The 23,538-nt window shown below is 38.2% G+C and overlaps 1 protein-coding gene and 1 long non-coding RNA gene across 12 annotated transcripts in view; one reads left to right on the top strand and one right to left on the bottom strand.

Moving 5' to 3' along the window:
- LOC139999207 (uncharacterized) overlaps window positions 1-23,538 on the top strand; it is a 35,254-nt gene that overhangs the window by 4,948 nt on the left and 6,768 nt on the right. For both annotated transcript variants that reach the window (XR_011804443.1, XR_011804448.1), the window contains exon 2: window positions 8,688-8,812. This is a non-coding gene — a long non-coding RNA (uncharacterized lncRNA). The remainder of the gene's footprint in view (window positions 1-8,687; window positions 8,813-23,538) is intronic.
- The window catches only part of SYNJ1 (synaptojanin 1), a 65,971-nt gene that overhangs the window by 4,800 nt on the left and 37,633 nt on the right, over window positions 1-23,538 (bottom strand). For 2 of the 10 annotated variants that reach the window (XM_072026411.1, XM_038165853.2), the window contains 13 exons: window positions 22,256-22,412; window positions 21,796-21,913; window positions 21,467-21,682; window positions 20,623-20,701; window positions 18,093-18,255; window positions 14,670-14,876; window positions 14,130-14,258; window positions 13,472-13,510; window positions 8,670-8,717; window positions 7,014-7,052; window positions 6,849-6,919; window positions 5,190-5,298; window positions 2,814-3,034 (listed from right to left, as the gene is read on the bottom strand). In XM_072026411.1, the coding sequence (XP_071882512.1) occupies window positions 2,814-3,034; window positions 5,190-5,298; window positions 6,849-6,919; window positions 7,014-7,052; window positions 8,670-8,717; window positions 13,472-13,510; window positions 14,130-14,258; window positions 14,670-14,876; window positions 18,093-18,255; window positions 20,623-20,701; window positions 21,467-21,682; window positions 21,796-21,913; window positions 22,256-22,412 (1,596 nt within the window). Of the gene's footprint in view, window positions 1-450; window positions 475-2,813; window positions 3,035-5,189; window positions 5,299-6,848; window positions 6,920-7,013; window positions 7,053-8,669; window positions 8,718-13,471; window positions 13,511-14,129; window positions 14,259-14,669; window positions 14,877-18,092; window positions 18,256-20,622; window positions 20,702-21,466; window positions 21,683-21,795; window positions 21,914-22,255; window positions 22,413-23,538 lie in introns of all 10 variants that reach the window. The other 8 variants (XM_072026425.1, XM_072026429.1, XM_072026439.1 and 5 more) reach the window with 7 other exon arrangements.

A 23,538-nucleotide genomic window follows, 5' to 3' on the forward strand; every position in this document is an offset into this window, starting at 1 on the left:
AAACAGCATATTTTACTATGGGTAAAGTTAAGTTCTCTGCTCTTTGACAGATGTAAAATGTGTTTTATTTTGAGAAAAACACCAAGACTGCAATTGTGTCAGGGTTCATTTGTGTTAAAGAGAAATGCTAAGTCCAACACCTACTTGTTTTTTCCAAACAGACTGAGACCAGTGGATTCAGTGGTGACTAAACAACGTAAATAAGGTTTCTAATTGTTCCATAAACGATGGTAAAGCAAAATATTTGCTATGGCACTAGTAAATACAGTTAACACTATCATTTTTTATTGCATTATGAAAGGGAAAAGCAAACTATGGTATGACAATCAATCCATTAACATGGGCAGGTGATTTTAATGTGGATGAGACTGTAGATGTATGAAAACAAGATTCATACATCTTTTCTGCTTGAATAGATGGAGACCACATACAAGATTGGTAAATAGATACCTGTTACCCTGACGGTTGCTCCTGCTTGTGAAAGAGAGACATCAAAGGAAAGAAAATTAGGAAGAAAATCCAAGTAACAAACCAACCTCACGTTAAAAATATTTGTTTTTAACAAAAAACATTTTTGGAGATACAAATATTAAACAAAAATATTTATTACAAGACACTATAATAAGTTTTAAATTCATATTGTGATTTTGTTGTAGAATTTATAAGCTTTAAGAGTCAGAAAAACAGCTCAAGCCAGTTCTGATGTTATTTCTATACTGACATGCATTGTGCATCTGACTTGTGCTTCTTTGTGAAAACTGTTTAGAAGTCTTTGCCTATGGGTGGTCTTGTTCTAACTATCCATTAATATGAAAAGCACCAGTCTCCCTTCTGGGAACTGTATTGATATAATCTCACCCATCTATAATAATAGTTTAAGCTGAAAAACTATAAAGACCTTCCATTCTATGAAAAGCCAAGAATTCTTTAATTTGCAATAAATAAATTCTATTTATAATAACTACTTTGCTTTTTTAATGTTGTGTGGTAATCTATGAAGTCCCAAATATTCACTCTGTATACAAGCAATTACTTTTATAAAGAGAAACTACTGTCATTAACTATCACAGTCAAGCTTTTAATCAAAGGATGGGATTGGAATCCCACCACCTCTCAAAAGCCTTTGTGTTTAAATTAATTTTCTCAGAAAATTTCATATTTACAAACGGCAATCAAGAAATAAAAGAAACATCATTTAACCAAACTCTTAAAAAATGGGAAAAAGAACATTTCAAAAAATAAGCTAGAGACAATAAATTAAACTCAAGGTGGGCCTATGTTAATCAAAGAAATGTGATTGCAGAGAAAATTACAGCTACTTGAACTAGTCTTAAACTATCTGCTTTCACTGTAACAAAACAGTACAGCCACAGCATTAGCCAGCTCAAAGACCTGTTTATAGTGTTTCTGAGCATACTTTTGATTGCTGTGTATACACACAGATAAATGTAATTTTCATAATAATTTTGAAAGAGCGGGTTGCTTCCACAAAACCATCAGTGGTAGAACTACATTTAGAAGGCGTGAGGGCTTTCAAAAGCAACAAAATGCAATCCATTTCTATTCAGAAAATTGGTACGTTCTTAAGTACCTTCTGCCTACATATAGATTTTCTACTGGCAAAACTTTATACTTTCTAACAAACTCTAAAGTCTTGATATTCTACCTGTATATTCAAAAATATTCTCCTCTTTTTTCGGCTGAAGTTTCCAAAATGGAAAAAAAAAAAAAACAACAACAGTTAACAGGCAAAGAGAGAGTTTTAGAAAAAAAAAAAAAAGAGCATTTAAAAATTTCCCATTAGAATTCAAAATCAACAACTCACTGAGGCTGCTTCACTGTTGTACAAAATAGGTATTACCTACTAGCTTTTTGAAAGGGGAATTCAGATATAGAGATAAGGTAAAATCTAAGATACTGGTGTAATTAAAGCTTACATAGTCAATGTCCACAGCTGATTGCATTAAAAAACAAACAACAACACGCCACCAGAGAAAACAACAAATTCACTCTTGGAATTAAGAAGGCACAAATCTACCTATTTTCAAGGAACATGCATCTTTATTCACATAATGAATAATATGGGCTAGCACCTGGTACTGTAGAGATTAACACCACTGGCCTTTAATGAAGAAGTTTAGCCTTATGCATGTATAATCAGCACTGGAAAACCCACTTCTGCATTTTTTTTTTTTTAATTTTAAAGTGGTAAGAAACTGACTTTTCTTAGAAAAAGGTTTTGTTTTTTGAAAGTTACACTCTCAGTGGTCCTACAGAACACAATACCAAAGTTACCATACTGAATTTTCAAATTATTTTGGTATTTTAATTGAGAATGGGGAACAGGGGAGATAAGTGTTTTTCTGTTACCCATCAATATCATCATCCTGCAATCAGTTATCTGACATAAAGCATCATATCATGAGATCTATAAAGCTTACACTTTATTAAACAGGAAACAGCATTATGCATGTGTCCTTATAAACTTACATTTTAGATTGTGTATTTTTCCGTGTAAAACTGTTAAATGACAACATAATTGTAAGAACAAGTTGTTCATCTGTCTGTCATAAGAAATCTTAAGTTAAATGTTTAGTATGCAAGATATTAGTTATTCACAGATGATACAAAATCAGTTAAGTATATCCAACCAGAACTTCAGAACTAATCTTTTGACCTTCGTATTTCTCTGTTTGTTTGCTTTAGGAGTTTCTCACAGTTCTACAGCATGCAGTACAAGCTGTGTTAATTTACATAACAAAAGACATATATGAAGTTGTTGGGTTTTTGGCTTTGTTTTGTTTGAAACTTACTTGCTGCTGTGCAGGAGCAGAATCAGAAGGCAAAGTGTGAGATGATCGGCTACGAGGCGGCGGTTGTGGGGGTGGTTCCAGACTTGGTGGGGCACTTGTCTGAGACGGGTGTGATGCCACTGGTATCAGCGGCTCCTGCATCCTTAGCACAGGTGGTGGCTGAGGGACAGGCTGGGCAGGAGCAGCCTGAGGCTTGAGTGGTTCCGGAAGCAACGGTGAGCCTGCAAGTAGATTTGCAGCATTGTTCACTGTTAAGTGTTTTAGAAATCTTAAGAACAGCATCAATGAGAGCGCATGGATGTGAAAGCACAAGAGAGAACTGCAGAAGAGCAAGTGTTCATGGCGAGTAGACTGGAAGTCATCAACAGCCTGGTGTATCTCCAGTAAAAAAATATTACTATAGATAGAAAACAGAGCCAGAAACCACACCATTCTTAAACATACTTCAGTTGAATTTCAATATACTTTTGGATATCACCATTATAAAATTCATACTTTGATGTTAATACATAGGAAAAAAACTTTATATTTCAATTTAGGAAGTGGCTTTTTAGAGTCAAATATAAATCCTATTCCAAATAAGATGATTATGGGGCAATCACTGCAGAGAACGATCCATTGATCAACACATCTAATGAGAGAGACTGGTAAGCCTAGACCAGAACACATCTGTAAGAGTTTTTCTTAATGGAATGAAGTCTGTGGGCCTACATTTCCCCTGACTGCTGCCTATTATCTGGTAAGGGTTTACAGTAGTGGTTGATCAGCAGCACTAACTGCAGCTGTCAGATGTTATTATATCTGAGAACCTTCATTTGTAGTGAAAAATGAAGACATCTGCTGTTAATAGCAATGCATTTTTGATAATAGCAATGTCAGTTTGACCTCAGTACCAGGGAAGCTCATGGAGCAGATCCTCTTGAGAGTCATCATGCAGCACTTGCAGGGCAAGCAGGCAATCAGGCCCAGTCAGCATGGGTTTATGAAAGGCAGATCCTGCTTGACAAACCTGATCTCGTTCTGTGACAAAGTGACGCGCTGGGTGGACGAGGGAAAGGCTGTGGATGCGGTCTACCTTGACTTCAGCAAGGCTTTTGACACCATCTCCCACAGCATTCTCCTCAAGAAACTGGCTGCTCGTGGCTTGGACTGGTGCACGCTTCGTTGGGTTAGAAACTAGCTGGATAGCTGGGCCCAAAGAGTCGTGGTGAATGGAGTCAAGTCCAGCTGGAGGCCAGTCACTAGTGGCGTCCCCCAGGGGTCGGTGCTGGGGCCAGTCCTCTTTAATATCTTCATAGATGATCTGGGCGAGGGCATTGAGTGCACCCTCAGTAAGTTTGCAGATGACACCAAGTTAGGTGCGTGTGTCAATCTGCTCGAGGGCAGGAAGGCTCTGCAGGAGGATCTGGATAGGCTGCACCGATGGGCTGAGGTCAACTGCATGAAGTTCAACAAGGCCAAGTGCCGGGTCCTGCACCTGGGGCGCAATAACCCCAAGCAGAGCTACAGACTGGGAGATGAGTGGTTGGAGAGCTGCCAGGCAGAGAAGGACCTGGGAGTGATGGTGGACAGTCGGCTGAATATGAGCCAGCAGTGTGCTCAGGTGGCCAAGAAGGCCAACGGCATCCTGGCTTGTATCAGAAACAGTGTGACCAGCAGGGCTAGGGAGGTGATCGTCCCCCTGTACTCAGCTCTGGTGAGGCCGCACCTTGAGTACTGTGTTCAGTTTTGGGCCCCTTGCTACAAGAAGGACATCGAGGTGCTTGAGCGGGTCCAAAGAAGGGCGACGAAGCTGGAGAGGGGCCTGGAGAGCAAGTCCTACAAGGAGCGGCTGAAGGAGCTGGGCTTGTTCAGCCTGGAGAAGAGGAGGCTCAGGGGCGACCTTATCGCTCTCTACAGATACCTTAAAGGAGGCTGTAGAGAGGTGGGGGTTGGTCTATTCTCCCACGTGCCTGGTGACAGGACGAGGGGGAATGGGCTTAAGTTGCGCCAGGGGAGTTTTAGGCTGGATGTTAGGAAGAACCTCTTTACCGAAAGGATTGTTAGGCATTGGAACAGGCTGCCCAGGGAGGTGGTGGAGTCACCATCCCTGGAGGTCTTTAAAAGACGTTTAGATGTAGAGCTTAGGGATATGGTTTAGTGGGGACTGTTAGCGTTAGGTCAGAGGTTGGACTGGGTGATCTTGAGGTCTCTTCCAACCTAGAAACTCTGATTCTCTGTGATTCTGTGATTTGAACCAGAGGCAGTACCACAATAGTGACATTTAGATTTAGCTTTTTTAATATATATGTGTGTGCATGTATATATATATATATATATATATATATATATATATATAAATGCATATAAGCATACTACAGAAGAAATAAAACTTACCCCTTGGTGGTTCAGCTGGTTTGGTTTGAGGTTCAGGTGCTGGTCTTCCACCAGAGGGACGGACATGGCTTTGTGGTACACTAATAACTCCAGCTCGAGGTGGAACAGTCTGCCATGATAATGGGTAGAAAGAAAGTATTTCAAATTCTATTTCAGATTTGTAGTCATCTACTGCTAATTGACTTGGGATCATTATGACTCTGTGAAAAGTATCTTCTGTGATAACAGTTGTAGAGCAAATTTTTTATGCATATATACAAGCAGAGAATATATTCTCAAAATACTAGGAGTGCTCAAGTCAAAGCCAAGGATTTTTACAACAATCTTCCTCTTTATACATTTACCAGTGCGACAACATTTACAATATTTATTATTTTGCCAGAATTAGTAACTCAACTTTATTTAAGTCTCTAAAATGTTTTAAGCAACAAAACCAAAAGTATTTTATTTTGGGACCTAATAAGTATATACTGATAGCTCACTGTCAACACAGACCGTAGATACTGTCTACTTTTTAGCCTGTAACTGGCCTCCTGCCAATGGCAAACAGAAGCTACAGCCTATTTTATATACCGAAAGTATATAAATGTGCACAAGAGACTATGGTTAGCTCTTTAATCTGAAACTTATGTTTGCTAATTGTAAAGAAGGTACTTCTGCTCCCCAGCAAACAGGATTAGTGAAACATACATTCTGCATCAACTGAAGGCTAGAGTCTTCCCAAACTTTTTGGAATAGGAGCTTATATGATGGGAATTGAATTGCTCTCTTTAAAACAAACAAACAAACAAAAAAGACCTATATCAGTATTTAAAGAGAAATCAGAAACTAATGCAGATTTCAATTAATGCTGAATGAATTATAAACACTTGAAAACGGAATGTAAAGCGTTACAGTAAAACCCACTGGATTTCAGAAAAAAATCATGAGGCAAATAGTTTTTGTTTCCTCTGGAATTCTGTGCATGGTATATTCTTACAAAAAGTGGATAACAATGCATCTTCTTGAAATGTTTTTCAGAGCAAATCCCATCAGGCATTTACTTATGCAAATATTATTTTAAAATATGCAAACAAACTTCACCTCTTAAAACCAAGAATCATCCTTGTTGTTACTTTTACTGGATGTAGGTACAGTACTTAGAAGGCTGTGTATGATATCTGATTCATTACGCTTGGCTGAGTCCATTTAACAACTACCTCATGTTTTAAACCACATAACCTCTGAAATACCGGACTTCCCTTTCATTGCCAAGACGTATGTCACTGGGCTCTCTCTATATATTTAGAAAGTAGGCAGAAGGATTGTTGGATTAAATTATAAAATGCAAGCTAAAGATTATACATCAAAAAAACAAACCAATCGAGAGAAACAAAGCCTAGAATACTCCCCAGGACCACTCTGGGGGAAGCAGAGCACACGTGGTTACTGTCCCTGGTCCTGAAAGCTTTGGAAGGAAATGTTGCCCAAAAAACAACCTGAGAGGAAGAAATGATGTTGTGTCAGCTTGAAAATCCAAAAGAGGGTCAAGCTAAGGCTTGAAAGCATATCTTGTGAGATCTTTCTCAGACCTTACATCTGTTATAACTTGAAAAAACACACCAGTGTAATAAACTGCAGAAATTTAGAAGGAAAATTATTTTAAGATAGAATGCCTACCGGTCGAGTAGCAGCATATCCAGCAGCTCCTGCACTTGAAAATCCAGTTGAAGGTGGAGGCTGGCTACGAACTGAAATAGATATTAGAGATTGCTTACTTAGAAAATGTTTCAAAATCAACTTATTTCTATATTATAATTAGTACAAAGCATGTGTCTGTATTACCTAAGTTATCTTTTCTTTGTGTTCCAGGACTTTTTTGTGCTTTGAAGCATGGAAAAAAAATAGATTATCTTTGTTAGATAAGTTATAAGCAGGTATTATACAGTAATGGTACATTATCACTAATGGAAATGGGAGCAAGAGACATTAGTGTTTTTGTTTTTGTTTTTTAATTTTTCAAGTTGTTACAGATTAGAGTCTATTAATCAGCTAAACTGTGACACTAGTACTCTTACCCCATGGCACATGAGAAGTAATTCGACCCATCTAATCGCAATTTAAGTCAAATCACCTCCTATTTGTTGCAAGCTAAAGATACCCAGTTGCACGGGTACCCTGTGTTCTGAACCTTGCTAGAGAAAGTTGCTTCCTTTGTCGTATATTCTGCAGATGTCTTAACAGTGGTCTTTAAAACAAAGAACTTATGCAACATGCTGATTCAACAAATCATGCGATCAGAAGAGGACATCCATAATTATACACAACTCAGCAATGTATAGCTTCTACACCAAGTTCCTGAACTTATTCTCTTTGTTTATGGGATAAATATATTACAGCACCAACCTCAACATTTACATGCTGATGCTCATGACAACTTTGTATGCGACATTCAAGTTGTGAAGTGCAAGATATGAAAAAGTTACCTTTACCTCAGGCAAATGCACAATTTCTAACAGGCAAAGAGGTTTAGGATTCTGGCTTGTGTTTCTGTTGCCTATTTCCCAGGAAGGTAAAATCGCCATGTCAGTTACAGTAACTGGAAGGAATACTCTGTGGTACATAAGACACTTAGTTTATGAAATTAGCTTCCAGTTGGGAGACAACGCTGCTTTCTTAGAACGGGCTTCTGGGTCCAGTTCTCAGTAGATGCAACTTGTACCCAGAAGAACCTGGCTCTAGCTTACCCTACTTTGAGCAGGGGATTGGACTAGATGACCACTAGAGGTCCCCTCCAGCCTGAACTATGCTATACATACAGAGATTTTGCCAACACAGCAAAAAGAACCAGCAGTATAGCCAAAATGAATATAGCATACAGGAGACTACCTTAGGACTTTCATTGCCATACCTATTTTTGCCGCAAAGGGAAGAAAAACAAAACTCTCCTGGGAAAGCTAAAACAGGACCCATTCGGAACCATACATACATAGGCCGACTAGAATAATGCAAGAAAGATGCTTCCCATAATGTATGTCACATACATTTAGGCACTAGAATCAAAACATACCCTATGCTCTTTAAAAAGAGTTAAATATTAAATTATAGGGCAAATTATTTGAATAGAAATTTCTCCCCTCAGAACACGAGTATGTGTAGCTCCTTATGAAAAATTAGGCTATCTAGATTCCTGATTTAGCTACAGGCATAGCATGTACTCTAGCAATCAGTCAGTTACATGTTCTGAGAGTCAGCCTTGAAACTATTCTTCTTGATTACTGCAGTCTATGTCTCCACATCGTTTTTTGTAAATGAAGACTGCCTTCTATAATAATTCACACCATCAGAAAGCACCTTGCCTGTCTGAACTATGTTAAATAATTAAAAAAAAATCCTATACAATAAATTCCTTAATGAAACTCTCTTCAGTGTCACAAGGACAATATCACTTGGGTATTAACATAGAAATCAATTTCAATATTACAAGAATTGTTATGTTACCTTCTACTTCTCTCTTAGCTACCCCAGGACTGGGAGGAGCTCCAAGACCTTTTCAGAGAAAGAAGAGAAGCTGTACATTGCATAGAAAAGCAGCAGATTGAGAAAGCAAAAACAAAAAGGATACTGCCACAAGACAGCTCTACGTAAGTTAAAAATGGCCTAGCTAGATTGTAGGTACTTGTAGGAGATACCTGTTTGGAGCAGCATGGGGAAAACAGACCGATGGGAGTTAGAGATCAAGAAGATCATGATTAGACACATTTTGCATTGCAGCTGAAAGGTTCTTAAGTATACATTCTCCACAAACTTTTGTAAATTCAGAATGACATTAAACTCTTCTAAGTCAGAGCACGTACCTATACTCCAGCACTTGAAAATATATGTACATCATTTATACCCTGCAACATTAGGTCTGCTTCCAGTAACTCAGGAGAATACTATACAGTATGTTTCTGACAAGAGTGTATTTGAATAACCAAGTTTATGGAATAAGTAAGTTTCTAATTTTGCACAACACATTGTATCCTACAGAATTGTATCATGTTCTCCCCAAGCAGCACTCTACTTGAGAAACCTGTATCAACTGGTGCAGAGAATATCTGCAGTAGATGTTCCAGTTCAGACTGAGAGAAAGAAGATTTTCAATCATGCATAATCATGCTGAATTATATTGATTCTGTAATATGATCAAGCGTATATAGGGTCCATAAACTTGTATGGTAACAACATGGTAGGACATCTAACACCAGATGGTGTGCAAGGAGGAATCCTTAAGGCATGTGGATAGGAGTTAAATAACATCTGCCAACTCTGGAATGGCTTTAGTGTAGGTGACACGAAGGAGCTAGTGTTCACGAAGCCTACCTTAAAAGCAACTTTTGCCTTAGCAATGACACAGCCTCATGCTTTCTCATCATGTGCCAATGTGTGGTATCTGCTCAGGAGCTCTCTATGATCTGGAAAGAGCGCTGCGAGTTTTGGCAGTTATGGGTGGAGGTGTTAGAGTGGGAAGAGTAGAGGCTGGCATGTGACATGTCAGATCTCTGGTTTTGCTGAACATCTGGTTTCAAGATGTTCGACACTGGTGTATGTTCTGTATTCTGGGTGAGTTCCAGGCTCTGCCAGTTAACCTTACATTTCCAGACAGTGATGTTCTGAGAGAAACAGCACTGAGGAGGGATGAACACAGAACATAAGCAGGGGGCACAGAAGGAGAGCACTGCCAGAACATTTCATTTTCAGGTATTAGCTTTGCTCTTCTCCTGTGCAACCCAGAGGAGCACTGGGGAAGAAGATATAGCAATAACCCATAGGCTGTTAGAAGCCTACCTGCTAACTGGAGAAATAAAAAGGAGGTAGAGAGCTTTCTCACAGGACACCCTTCTGAACCTAACTGTCCATCTCATTACATGGAAATGGACACAATAAAGCCACTCTACGAGTGGAAACTAGCCTGTTCATTTCACAGACCTTCTGCACTTTCCCCTCCCAAAGCTCACCTCAGCTCATATTTTGAATAGGTATTTTCAGGGTTATTTTTTTTTTTAAGCAAATCCTGTTTTCTGAAAGATTATTAATCAGCTCCTTTCAAGGAAAGGAATGGAGAGAGTATCTTTGACCATAAGCACATAGACATATTCTCATGTTGATGTAGCATACAAAAGAAGACTTCTGTACATGACGATTTTAAAAGGGTTAGCAAAATTTAAAAATATTCATTAAATGGGTGAGAAAGGGAATATAAATCAAATACCCCAAATTTCACTCACTAATAATGCTCTTCAATGGTGACAAAGCGAAGTTATGTTGTGATAATGCTATCACAACTGGCATTGTAAGAACCTTTTCATGTTAAGGACAGGGAAAAATGTACACCTCAACCTGAAACAAATTTTTGGATATAATTTGTAACCGTTACCATAGTTTGCATATAGCTTAAAATTTCTAACTGCAGTTTGAAACAGAGTTGTGCAGGCACAGATACCACATGCTTGTTTTACAATAGTGTTTTAAGGAAAGGAGTTGGATTTATATGGAAACAAATCTGTAACTTACGCCCTGACGTCTTTTAGACAGAACTGCATGTTTTGCAAAGGTTACATTTACACATTAGCTTAATGGAAAGTAAACTCCAACCTCTCTTGAATTTAAGCGTCTGTGTGTGTGCGTGCAACCACTGAAAAGCTGTGGGTGCCCCATCCCTGGAGGTGTTCAAGGCCAGGCTGGATGGGGCTTTGGGCAACCTGGTCTGGTGGGAGGTGTCCCTGCCCATGGCAGGCAGTTGGAACTGGATGGTCTTTAAGATCCTTTCCAACCCAAACCACTCTATGATTATAAATACATACACACACACACCAGGAGAGAAATCTAGGTCATTTACTAATGTTTGAACAATGCATTAACTGTTTTAGGATTAAGGCCTTTCATTTCCTCCGTTACTGAATATTCATTCTTCAGCACAAGAGGAAGAATTGTTTCACCATATTTTTCTTTTTAAACAATAAAAATTAGCTTTTTTAGAATGACTGTCATGTTCTCATGTACTCAGCTTTAATTCTGATCTAAATTTCAACGTAACTATCAATGTACACTAAGAACTTGCTGCTTGGGTGCATTTATTTTTGTAGCTTGGCAACCTTGCATTTCTTTTAATATCAATTTTACTACTGCATTTTCCAGGTTTAAGATATTTATCTAGAGGATAATCACACTGAAAATTAACACTTTACCCAAATTGTTGCATATACTGAAAATACTGTGCATTCTCTCAGTCTTAACCTCATTTTCACAATTTAAACCAATGATAAAGACAACTATCAGCCTTTCCTACATGAATCAGGAAAATTTTGAGTATTATTGTTAAAGGAAAAAAACAAAATGTGATTTTTTTAAAAAAAAACTTCAGTTAATTGACAATAGCCTTTATCATTTCTAACCACTAGAGTTAGCACATAGTCTTGTTTCCATTATTCCTTGAATTCTGAATTGATTTTATCTATGACCAACCTCTAAAAAAACACTTAGATGCGTCTTACTCACTTATTGAAATAATATTGACCCATGAGAAGAAACACTACGGGTACTGAAGGGAGTGAAGCCTTCAGAATAAAACGTTAGAACACACGGCTGGGGGAGGTGGAATAACATTTAAAATGTACTACGTTTCCAAGATATGATCATAATCATTTTGCTTGTACTACAGAAGTCTAAAACAAATGTTTCATACACATGCACAGTACACAGGGTTATTTTTCATAGTACTTTCATAGTACAAGAGGTGGTATTCTAGATAAGAGAATCAATGTAATTTACCCAAACATTATGACATTTACACTGCTTCCAGTCTTGTGCTAATTTGCTCAGAGCTGAGCTCAGGTACTGCTGAAAAGCAAAGCATTATGCTTTATAAGCATACTACATAAGTGGAAAATGAAGCAAAAGCAAACAAAGTAGGATGAGCTTTAGGTCAGAATTATGAAAAAACATACTACACTTCAAAAATTGCATAAAAACAAGTTTTATGCAAAGCTATGCTGGGAAAGAGCAAAAAAAGAAAGGGTAATGTTTATACAATTGAGACTGAAACTACACAAATTGTGTCTATGTGCAGAAAACCATCCAGAAAACTATACATGTACATGTGACTATCCTGTATAGTCACGTCATACATTATGTATACACTGACTATATTCTAAAGCTTAAGCATTTTAACTAATTTGAAGTATCACACATTTGGCATAATGACTTCCTCCCCTCAAGTGTACCTAAGAGCTATGCACATCTCTGGCCCCACATCAGAATAAGCTGTATTTATATACTCTGTAAAATAGATTATGTATTTTCTGGGATTCCTGAAAAGTTTAGAATTGTTCTCTCAAATAAATGTTTCCACCAACTGAGTGCCAATATCTGATGAGCCATTAAGAAAGTATTCCAGAGACTCACTTTATCTCATTTATTAATGAGCTGATATAAGTCCAAGCAGGACAGCTCAGCTATGAATCGCATGACAAAAAGGGACAAAATTAGTTTCAAGAAGCACTTTGGAGAACAGGTGAATTGTTATAATGTGCAAAACCAGGTCAAGACAGAAAAAAAAAAAAATAGCCCAGAGAGTTTATAATGCCCTCAGCATTACCAAAAAAAAATAAAAATAAAAATTAGGGGAGGATTATTTCAGCATTTTGTTACTTTGTAAAGCCTTGTAGTTCTCAAGTGCCTTTAAAGTAACTGCATAAATTCCTTTACTGAATTTGTGTTGCTAAATTACAACCTAGTTCCAAGAACTATAAAGCATATTTCATGTCTCTAGAAAGGGCTTCGGAGCACATTTCAGAGACTTGGAAATAGAAAATAAACTATCTAGATGTCAGTGTACAGCTCAGTGATTTGCAGCTCTTCGCTAACTGGTGATCATCCAAGGGAAATTTAATTTCAGCAGTAGTTTCAGCTTGAGCAATAAATGGATAATCACTCCAAGTAGCTACCATCACAGTCCATTTCACAGTGCTCCAGATCATGGACAGTGAGGAAAAAAAAGTCTATGCTTTTCACAACTGGAAACAAGATAGCTTTCACGGAAAAGTTAGTTACAATATAGGGTATGTTATGACCAGGACAAAGTAACAAAAACCTGGAACAATCTTAATGTATAGTGTATCAACTTCTAGCGATATATTTATTCATAAATATCAACGTAATTTCTGCCTTTGGACATCATTATATTAAATAAATATCATCACAAGAGACCACCACAGAATTTTTGCTACATAGTCATATCCAAAAACAATTAAAATCATTACCTCCAAATTCTTTTCTAGCAGGTGCAGGGCTCCTACCGCCTTACAGTATTTAAGAAATGAATGCAGCAATAATGAAAAATATCAGTACAGTAAGAGGGAAGAAAAAGAATGAGAAAGTTAAAAATGACAAAGGTCAGTTTGTTAGTTGCTATGCTGCCCATATGCTTCTGAACATCCAGTTTCTCTTAACACTCAGTTGTTTATATTTTCAGATGATCCAGATGGACTCTACATTAAAAACTCAGACATGATAACATGCGTGTATACTGATGTCAAAACTAAAGGAATAGAAATCATTGAATGCACAAGATTATTTATCTTTTATATAAAAAATGAAGATGCTATACAAAAGCAGAAGTGTTGATAAACACTGCTGTGGGAAGCCCACATTTTTAAGCTGTGAAAATAAGTTTATAAACATTATAAAACTTATTCATTAGGCAAAGAAAATGATATTTAAATGGTGCTGAAAAATGATGTTATTTCAACATCATAATTTTGCTACTAAATGGTATGAACAAAACATTTCAGTGAAAAACTGGTAGGTTGCATTGAACCCTAAATCAACAATAAGCAGTTTGTGTCTGGGACTTCAAAGCTCATCTCACAGAGCTGAAACAAAATGTTCCTGCCCTCCTGCTACGTGTCACCGCATTACCTGATGGTGGAGGTGGCCTCTGTGGTGGAGCAGGACGTGCGGGAGGAGCAACAGGGCGAGGTGGTGGAGGACGCTTAGGCTCCAAGGTCTGAGAAGACTCTTTCTGCTGGGTACCAAGCTGACTTTCACCTGGAGAACATGACAAAAAACGAAGCAAAAATTAATCACTTGCCCAGTCTCATCACAGTAAAGCTTTTCTAATAGAATATTATTTTCAATATGATGATACAGAAGTAGAATAGAAGTTTTAAGAGAAGAAGAATGAGGAATAAACCAATGATGAAAACAAGCTGATTTTCTAAACCAGGATTTTTTTCTCATATACTTAGAAAGCAAATGCTGATGGAAGAATGAGTTGATTTACCCAAGGCTGCCTTTGTAAAGTTCTGTGTAAAATGCATAATGACAAAATTATTTATTCCTTCTTTTATTAATCTAAAAGCACTATTAAAAATACTCTATAAACTAGTATTCTGCCAGTGGGCCATTCCACTGCCAGGCCATACAGTAATAGAGCAGGTCAAGCAATGTAATACCCACTGTGTGTGGAAATGGGTGGTCCTGGAGTTTTTGTAGGTGCTCGGCTCGGTCTCACTGGGAGCGCTGGTCCATCTGACAGCGTAGGGGACTGACAGGGACTGGAACGCGGTGAAGAGCTTGGGGAGGTTCCAAGACCAGAGCTTGACGTTGGCTGGAGATGCTGGGGAAGGATTTCTTCTACTTCAGCACTATAGTCATCGATGTCACCTAGATAACAACCACCCCAAAAAAAGAAAAAGCATGTAAAATAAAGGGAGCTATAGTTATTTTAAAAAAGTGGGAAGATTATGAACTGATTCTAGGTAGGGGATTTTCTGCAAAAAACCCTTAAAGGCAAGGAATTTTCCCAGTGATCTAAGTATGATTCTTGATCTAAGTATGATTCTTACATGATAAAGTTACACACAAGGAATGTAGATATATTCAAATCAGTTGAAACACTCCAAATGCACAAGATTTCAGGGTCTTGTAGTATTTGAGGTCACATTTTAAAGGAATTGTACTGTTTCCAAAGGGATAATAAATAAAAATTTAACCAATAATACAGGCCTCTGAACCTTCAAAGTTCTGCTTTCTACAGGAATTGGAAAGAGATTAAGTGTCACGTTACAATGAAAAGCAAAAGTAACATTTCATATAGGTTTCCCATACCTGTACCCTTATCAAAACATACCTTCCTTTATGAAATACCTGTACAAAAACAAAAAAACAAAAAACCAACTTTGTCTACTCTTTCCAGTATATCCTAGAAAAAAGAAGAGCTGCCACCTCCTTTCTTTAAGCTTCTGCAGTATGTTTGCTACAAAAAAGCTTGGATAGAAAACCAGAGCAAATGAGCTACTCAGTCCTAAGACAACAACAGAAATCAACGTGGACATAATGACTACATCCAGCAAGTACATCTGTTCAAGAAAATAATAACAGAAGAAATACCCATCACCCTATAAAATACAAAAGAAACTGGAATACACACTAGAAGTGTCACGGGTTAAGGTGTAGAAGATTTGTTGTTGTTTTGGTTTATATTTGTTTTTAAGATACTGCTGGAAAAATAGATGTTTTACTTGCTAAGGATGTAAGAAGAATACGTTGTAACATAGCAAATAAAATGAATCAGACCTCCCAGAGAAATTTATTTTCTGAACACAGAGGCCAAAGCACAGGGCTTGAGCAATACTTACAATGATTTAAAAAGCTACCAAAAAAATAAACAACAAAACATAAAAAGACAACAAAAATATTTGCACAACTTAAGCTTTGCAGGTCTGCCTACAAACCTTCCTGCGTTCTTCCCCCAGATATTCTTGAAATGAGGCACTAATGAACAAATAAAACAAAGCTGCATATAAATCCAATTCCATTACTCAAAATTCACATTCAACTGCTGTGATAAAACACATAAGCTTACTCCCACACAGTGATTTGAAAATCCTTTGATAAACTACAGTCAGTACAGTACAATACATCAGGAGATGTCTATTGATGTTACTGATTCATGATATTCAGATTATTCAGATATCATGATTCAGATCCCATGAAGGCATAACACCATCTAGAAACCCTGCATACATTTAAAAATCTCCCTTAACCTTGTGTTTAGAACAGTATCTCAGTCTATCAGGGTTTTTGAAAACACTCTCTTTAGTAGACTTTTAGCCATTGCAAATCATTTCTTGAACTACAAGTGTGGTATCCAGCCCCATGACGAATGTCCAGAGAGGCTGTTCTATCAGAAAAAAGACATTGCTCTATTTTTTCCTTAATTATTCCACTCAAATTTAACAAAAAAAGGAAAAATTATACTCCCAGGATGTTTGCAGATCCCTGTGATAACAAATAATTACATATCAAGGAAATAAATTCATTTTAGGACTACCTTTAGAGGCTTAGCATTTTCTTTATCTTCACTCAAGTCGAAAACTGTCTTTACTACACAACTTGATCCACTTTTCAAAACATCTGACAAGAAGCTTAAGGGCCTTCTAAGAATTAGAACTGTGTTTTCAATTGTGTTTACCGATTGTATTTTCAATAGATACTGGGAGTCTGCTTTCATTAAATAGCTCGTTTCTATCATCTAGAACTACCTTTGAGCAATATTGAACCAAGTCCCTCAACCTAGGAGGTTGACTTTCTGTGATCAAGGGCCTAGTTTTGATGTACCACAGCTGTGTGCCCTTGGCATACATTTACTGCAAGAACTGTGACAAAGTACATAGATTAGAAACGTGAAGAAAAGCAGAGGTGCACTTGCTGCAACGGTGACACTTAGCAGCTCAAGGAATCCATTAAAAAAGTAGTGACAAAAAAGACAAAACAGGAAACTGGAAAACAGCAATTGAATGCTCAAGATCACCCTGTTGCAAGGAGCTATAGAGGATGAAGGCTTCCTCATCCAACTGGTATTTTCTTGCCTGTCAAAGATTCATTGTGTTTTTTTGGGGGATAGGACTAATAAGCTTCCATGGTATTAGCCAAAAAAGAAACTGTTTTGTACTCTGAAGCCATGTATATAGAATCACAGAATGGTTCGGGTTGGACAGGACCTTAAGAGTCATCCAATTCCAACCCCCCTGCCCCTAAGCCTCATCCAGCCTGGCCTTGAACACCTCCATGGATAGGGCATCCACAGCTTCTCTGGGCAACCTGTGCCAGTGCATCACCACTGTCTGAGTGAAGAATTTCCTCTTAATATCTATTCTAAGTCTACCCTTTTTTTAGTTTAAAACCATTACTCCTCATTCTTTCACTACGCTCCCTGACAGAGGCCCTCCCCAGCTTTCCTGCAGGCCCCCTCTAAGCACTGGAAGGCCACTATAAGGTCTCCCCAGTCTCCTCTTATCCAGGCTGAACAATCCCAGCTCCCTCAGCCTGGCTTTGTAGGAGAGGTGCTCCAGCCCTTTGATCATCTCCCATGGCCCTCCTATGGACTCATACTAACAGGTCCATGTCCTTTTTGTGCTGGGGGCCCCAGAGCTGAACACAGTGCTCCAGGTGGGGTCTCATAAGAGCAGAGTAGGGAGGGAGAATCACCTCCCTCGATGCTTCTTTTGATGCAGCCCAGGATACTGTTGGCTTTCTGGGCTGCAAATATCCTGCTTATAGTGTCTCTATAAACAGTAAAAGCTACCTGAACAAAGCAACCTTTGAGACATCACAAAATGAGATGAAAATGATGAGCAAATTAGTAAGATGTGCAATTAGCAAAATGTGAGCAAATTAGTAAAGCCTATGCATACAGCGACAACGAAGCTGACGCTGCTCAACGAGTTGTCAAGATATTGTTGCAAATAACCAGATTTTCAGTTTACCTGTTTCAGCAAGGTATATGCTTTTTAAATTGTAGTATCAGTATATATATTAACCAGATTAATTAGAACTATAGGCATTTCAAAAATATCACTAACATTTTTTTCAACAAACCTTCCATATCATAGTCTGCAGTAACCTCAGCATCTTCACAAAGCAAAGTGGAGCTTGTTGATGAAGGCAGCCCAACATTCATCTTCTCCAGATTCATTTCATCTTCCAAACTTCTGATCCAGTCTGGATTTTTCAAGCTTATGTTTATAATCCTTCCTAGTAGCTGAATTGTCAAAAAGGGATGCACAAAACAAATTGTTAAAAAAAGCAATATTGTAATTCAGCATTCTAGATTAATGAGGCAAAAGAAAAAAAAATACTCATGGAGAAGATGGTTCTCGAACGTATTGAGGCGCACCTGGGGGACAAAGCAGTCATTGGTCCCAGCCAGCATGGGTTTGTGAAGGGTAGGTCCTGCCTAACTAACCTGATTTCCTTTTATGATAAGATCACCCGTATGGTGGACCAAGGGAAACCAGCTGATGTGATTTTTTTGGACTTCAGCAAGGCTTTTGACACGGTTTCCCATAGGATCCTACTGGACAAAATGTCCAGCATACAGCTAAATAAAAACATCATACGATGGGTGAGCAATTGGCTAACGGGCAGGGCCCAAAGGGTTATGGTGAATGGGGCTGCGTCAGGCTGGCGGGCGGTCACTAGTGGGGTCCCTCAAGGCTCCATTTTAGGGCCGGTACTTTTCAATATTTTTATAAACGATCTGGATGTAGGAATAGAAGGCATTTTGAGCAAGTTTGCTGATGACACCAAACTTGGAGGAGTTGTGGACTCGAATGAGGGTGGAAAGGCCTTGCAGAGGGATCTGGATAGGTTGGAGAGCTGGGCGATCGCCAACCGCATGAAGTTCAATAAGAGCAAGTGCCGGGTCCTGCACCTGGGACGGGGAAACCCTGGCTGCACGTACAGACTGGGCGATGAGACGCTGGAGAGCGGCCTAGAAGAGAGGGATCTGGGGGTCGTGGTAGACAGCAAGTTGAATATGAGCCGGCAGTGTGCCCTGGCAGCCAGGAGGGCCAATCGTGTCCTGGGGTGCATCAAGCACGGCATCGCTAGTAGGTCGAGGGAGGTGATTGTCCCGCTCTACTCTGCGCTGGTGCGGCCTCACCTCGAGTACTGTGTGCAGTTCTGGGCACCACAGTATAAAAAGGACATGAAACTGTTGGAGAGTGTCCAGAGGAGGGCTACGAAGATGGTGAAAGGCCTGGAGGGGAAGACGTATGAGGAACGGCTGAGGGCACTGGGCCTGTTCAGCCTGGAGAAGAGGAGGCTGAGGGGAGACCTCATCGCAGTCTACAACTTCCTCGTAAGGGGGTGTCGAGAGGCAGGAGACCTTTTCTCCATTAACACCAGCGGCAGGACCCGTGGGAATGGAGTTAAGCTGAGGCAGGGGAAGTTTAGGCTGGACATCAGGAAGGGGTTCTTCACAGAGAGAGTAGTTGCACACTGGAACAGGCTCCCCAGGGAAGTGGTCACTGCACCGAGCCTGACTGAATTTAAGAAGAGATTGGACTGTGCACTTAGTCACATGGTCTGAACTTGGGTAGACCTGTGCGGTGTCAAGAGTTGGACTTGATGATCCTTAAGGGTCCCTTCCAACTCAGGATATTCTATGATTCTATGATTCTATGATATCACAAGTAAGGTTATTAGAATTTATGGAACCAAACAATGACAGTGACATGTCACAGAAAATAATTATGGTCACTTCATTTTGGTAATTAGGTACACTTATGTAGTTTAAACCATTAATTGCAACTACTTAATAACTTTCTAAAGAAAAACAGACAACGTATCTAACAAGATTTTTCTTTCCAGTTAATACGAAAGTTTCTGGTTTATTTATTCTGACACAGACACTACACTTTGTAAAGGAAAACAGACTTGCCAGTAAACTACATTAATAAGTCATTAGACACTAATAAAAGAGCAGGCCTTCATTCTGCAGGCTGACACGACACTGAGCCCCTATCATGCATGCACCTTCAGTGAAACTCTCAACAGGTACAGGGATCCATCTGCAAGTATCACCTTATAGAATCTAAGTCTTAACAGGACTATAGCTCAGTAAAAAGCTGAGTATGAGAACTGAAATTTTTACAAAGATGAAATACCAGCCCTACAGAAGTCAATGACAGAGCTGCAGTCACTTGGAAATGTGAAAATTTCAATACAGGAATGATGAACTCTTAATAATACCAGGCTATAAAAGCAATGAAGTAGTTCATACTACAACCTCAAGTTAAAAACTACACCTTTTAAGTAATTAAAGAAAAAAGAATTTTAAAATCCTTTATTTGATGAAGTTTGATTTGATGCTGTTTGATTCCCTCAACTTGAAATCTTAACTTCTCTAACGGTCCTTATCCTAAAAATAAATTTATTTTGATACTTCCTTCAGCTGGTTTTTGAAAGAGAACATAAATGCTATGAGGCTATCAAAAGCAGAAAAAAAGACTATATGCAACAGTCTACTACGAAACACAAAAGCCTTGTAAAAATCAAAGTGAAGTATTGCTTAAAAAATTGGATCTTCAGTTGCTATTCAGAAGTTCAGTAATTTTTACATTACCTCAGTACCATTCAAATTCAGGACATTCAAAGCAGAGCTTCCTTCCAAAAAGGTTACCCACATCTTGTCTGCCACGAACCTGTAAAGTCCATTGGTAAGTGATTTGTAAATGATAATTAAAATACTTCATCCTACCTACTGTCCTCTGAAGCCTCTCACCATAAAGATTTTTAATGATTCCCTTGATGGAAAATATTTTATTTCCTTTTAAGTTCGTATATATATATATTAGCTAATAAGCTTTAACTGAATGTATCCTTGCAAAAAAAAGGCAAAAGAACTAGGCAAGCATAACACAGAAATCACTGTCCTCTCAAAAATTATGCAGCTACATTTACACATTCAATATTAATTGAGTGGCTACTGGTCAGATATCAGTATTAGGTGTTCCATATTAGCTGGAACTACGTTCTCGGGACTATGCTCTCAGCTTTCTGAAAACAACAGCAAAAACACACCACTTTTTGTTCTATTAACAGCTTTGTGAAAACACAACATTCACAGGGATCCTCTTGACGTCAGATCATTAAAACTGCTGAGCTAACTTCTGAATACAAATCTGTACAAAAATCATACAAATAACAGATTTAAGTCTGATTTCTGACAAAGCATAATAATCTCTCAAAAATAAAGACAATGTGGGAAAAGTCTGAAAACTGAAAAACATGTATGTACATAAAACATCTTCAACTGTAATTGTTCAACATTAAAATAAGACTTGAAAGCAATGTTAAAAATGAAGCAGAGCAGAACGGAAACACCCACTAAGAAAGTCACTTCAATTAAGAAATAGATGGGAACAATTAAGAGGAATAGAGATTAATAATGAAAAGTCTTTTTTAACCTTATAAGAATAACTTCACCGTAGCTTGCAAATTTTTGAAGAAGATCATCGATCAAGTTATCATCAAAATAGCTTTCTTCTCCTGAAGAACTTCTGATGGAGACCATTACAGTGCCATCAGGTGGCCCTTGCATTGCGATCACCGCCTTATAAACTTTCTGTCTCTCTTCTGCTTCAATTTCAAATATGTCAATATCAATCAATGCCACCACAGGCCTTGAAAAACAAAATGAAGAAAAACCTGTAAGCAAGAATATCTGAGGAACAAAATATAAAAAGCATTGATATTAAATCCTCAATGATGAGGACTGTATAAGAAAAACTGAAACCTATGATCAGACGTTTTCAGCTCCGCTCTTCCATAGTGCAACAAGGTACCAGGATTCCACGTGTAAGGGACTTTACTGTCATCGTGAAAACTAGCATTTAGAAGATCCAGGTCTTCAGCTACATTCAGTATTAGAGAAAAACATAATGATTATAGGAACATGCTAAAAAATAAATCATTTGTAAAAAAAAAAAAAAAAAAAAAAAAAAAAGAAATAAGAAAGCCAAAACCAAGCACTGTACAGAAAAAAAAAAAATTCCTTTTGAACTAGTGAAACGTCAGTAACTGCTGTCTGATTCTTGAACCTCCTGTTCAGTGTTGCTTCTATTTATCAAAGACTGTTAGAAGCTTTCTGTCTGGGATAGAAGCTCAGAATCACCGGCACTGTGAATGTCACTAATAATGTCACCCATAAGCCGGTTAAAAGAATCTTTAAAACAGTTTAAGGAAAGCACTCAAACCTGATCGGTCAAAAGGCCATTTCCTTCTTCTCCAAAGAATACGATCTGTCCATGCTGGTGTGCGACATTTCTCACTGGTGTCATAATCATCCGAAAACAGATCATATTTGTACGTAGGAGCAAAATTAATTTTCCCCTCTAAAAATCCCCTAAAAATCTGTAAGAAATAAAGTAATTATATGTCATGACAGAAACAGATGGGAAACAGCTTGAAACTAATCAGAACTCTCTCTTTTAACTGTGAAAATTGTATACACATCTTCAAAAAAAGAGTAATTTGATAGTATGAATCCTTTTCCAAATTTTATCTGCTGGAAGCATTCTACATTTGCCACTATGACTAAACAGTACCCAGACAGATCATCATTAAATAGAAACATGTCAACATTTATGTCTTTAAACCCAGACTCCTGAGCAACCTATTGTTCTTCCAACGCTATGCAGAACTTGAGGCCACCAGGAAGACAGATGCTGTCCACAACACTTTAATTAGTTGATTAGTTGCTCATTTATCAGCAAAAGCTGGGAACTGAGGTTTATATTTTATGTACCTGTCTGAACATACATAACATTCTCAGAAAGGCAAGGTGCCCCACAAGTAAATTAATAGGAGTTAAGAGGAAGAAAAAAAAAAAGACCTTAAAATCAATACATTTGACATGATCTGAAAGATTAAAGAAATGCTATCACTCTTTCTTCTCAAGAGGAAAGGAAAACAGAATAAAAAATGTATGTGAAATTATCTGTCAAGAGTACATAGGGAATTTAGAGAAGCAGAATCAATTGCAAGTAATCAAAAACCCTGAAGCCCTGTTTGGTATTTCCCAGTGTAACAGATACAGCCAGCTGACACAATGCCCTAGAAGGCCAGGAGATTTGCTCGCTCCTGACGTGTTTAAATTAAACATAAGCTAAAATCCTTTAGCTAGCTTAATCAGCTCCAATCTATAGCTTAATCTTGCACAGGCAGTTTTACCTGGTCAGAAATCTGGAAAGTACCGATCTAACTTAGATCTTCTAGCCAAGTCCATATCAAACACCAGGTTAGAGTGCTTTTCCAGTTGAAAATATAAATCAAAATCCAGTCAGTTTAAACATCACTGTCAGATCACCCGCAACTGCTGAGACAATGTATGAATTTATTTGCCTTGGGTAATTATTTCACTACCTACAGTTATTAAGAAAGGTGCTGTGTATATGCTTTTCTTGAACAACAGATAGATGCTGGGGTGTGGACGTGGGTCTGTGGGGGTGTAAAGACTCACAGGCAGCAGCAGAGCTCC

This window comes from Anas platyrhynchos, chromosome 1 (genome assembly GCF_047663525.1).
Source record: "Anas platyrhynchos isolate ZD024472 breed Pekin duck chromosome 1, IASCAAS_PekinDuck_T2T, whole genome shotgun sequence".
Lineage (NCBI taxonomy): Eukaryota > Metazoa > Chordata > Aves > Anseriformes > Anatidae > Anas > Anas platyrhynchos.